This window comes from Choloepus didactylus, chromosome 7 (genome assembly GCF_015220235.1).
Source record: "Choloepus didactylus isolate mChoDid1 chromosome 7, mChoDid1.pri, whole genome shotgun sequence".
NCBI classification, from domain to species: domain Eukaryota; kingdom Metazoa; phylum Chordata; class Mammalia; order Pilosa; family Megalonychidae; genus Choloepus; species Choloepus didactylus.
This window is the reverse complement of record NC_051313.1, coordinates 101,346,841-101,348,397: the sequence shown is the minus strand read 5'-3', so window position 1 is coordinate 101,348,397 and position 1,557 is coordinate 101,346,841. Positions and strand designations below refer to the sequence as shown.

General features: G+C 35.8%; 1 protein-coding gene across 1 annotated transcript; it reads right to left on the bottom strand.

Moving 5' to 3' along the window:
* Positions 1–1,074: 1,074 nt before the first annotated feature.
* On the bottom strand, positions 1,075–1,557 carry LOC119540675 (beta-defensin 110-like). The gene is made up of 2 exons (XM_037844676.1): positions 1,533–1,557; positions 1,075–1,211 (listed from the first exon to the last, which is right to left on the bottom strand). Exons 1-2 carry the CDS (start codon positions 1,555–1,557, stop codon positions 1,075–1,077), a joined length of 162 nt encoding a protein of 53 aa, XP_037700604.1.

Below are 1,557 nucleotides of genomic sequence, written 5' to 3'. Positions count from 1 at the left end.
ATAATTAATCTTTAGTGGTTTCCAGGGTGGCCAAGGGAGTCTGCTTTTTGGCTATCACATGATCTCTGTTTTCTATGTGTCTTTGTCTTCCTTTGGCTCACCATAACATTTCCCAAGTCATCCATACAGACATCATCTACATGGTGGTCAGAGCTGTTTCTGAAAACTGAAGTCACTCCCGCAAACATCTCCAACATCATTACCCTCTTCGATAAAACTATCTCTGCTAGGTTTTCTGGGGGCTCTTACAGAAGGGGGTTCTGAGTAGTTGGTCAGGTTCATTCATCAGTAACTAAGCTTTTCTACATAAGACTTTCCATACTTGTGAGTTTCCAATTCTTGCCTCAACAGAATTAAAAATTCCTCACATGACACATTCTATGAGCTGGCCAAAAACGAGTCCCCCTCCACTGCTGGGACTGCAACAGCTCTATTTTAGTTACTGAGGTACTTTGTGGCATTTCATTTGAATAAAGGATTGCATGGTAAGTAAAAAAAAAAAAAGAATTGTCTCTGAAAACTCATTACTTATCCATTTGTTCACACTCCTGAGAGAACCTTATTAAATTTGTGTCATCTGAAAAGCATAAGAATTGGTTAAATTTATACAAAAAAGTCTTTGGGCAAGCCAAGGTTAGAGTGCCTCATATTTGACAGGAAGTTAACACACATTTTATTTTGAGGAAATCTGAATAGAGAGAGAGGTTTTGACATGGAAACAAAGATATATGAAAATATGATCCTCATATTAAAGCTGACAGTAAGGTCACTTACAGATATTTACAGTACAACAACTCAGATAATTGGTATGAAGGTCTGGATGGCAGAATGTCAATAATGAGACTATGAGCCTAATTTGAGTATGTTCCCTTGCTTGATAAATATATACATCCATCAGTCAATGAATTGAGAGAAGAGTCAAAGTATTATTTTTATTTATGTAAATAGTGATATTTAGGATTTAAAATGCTTATTTCCATCAAAAATTGCAAATTTTTTTTACCTACTCTTGAGTCATTAAGATGCACTTATGTTCCAGATTTTTATGCTCAAAGTATTTCTATTTTCCAAAGTTTATATGCAGCACTGATTTCGCCACTTAATACAGTATCCATAGTCATACTCATCATCATCACAAAATGTTTTACATATTCCTTTCACTTTTTGGCATCTCTCAAATCTATACTTTGGTGAAGATAGGACACCTCTGGCTGCAAGCAAAAAAACAAAACAAAACAGAAGAGAAAACATTGAAAGTCATTAATCCATTGTTCATTTGGGAGTCTTCTTACCAAGGGGAAACAAAATCTGTTCTAGTCATGATGAGAACATAGGTATGGGAGATGGAGAGTCTGGGATGTCAGGTTGTTTTTGAGCGCAATCTATCAGCAGTTTCAGAAAATGACTAACCTACAAACATTTTACTTGCACAAAATGTGCATGACATTATCTTACAACACATATTGGTACTAAACTGCTTTGGCTTGCTCCCACGGGCTCATGTTTTCTCAATTTTTTAAAACTTCCCTTACTCTTATCCAATGCTTTCTTCTCCAT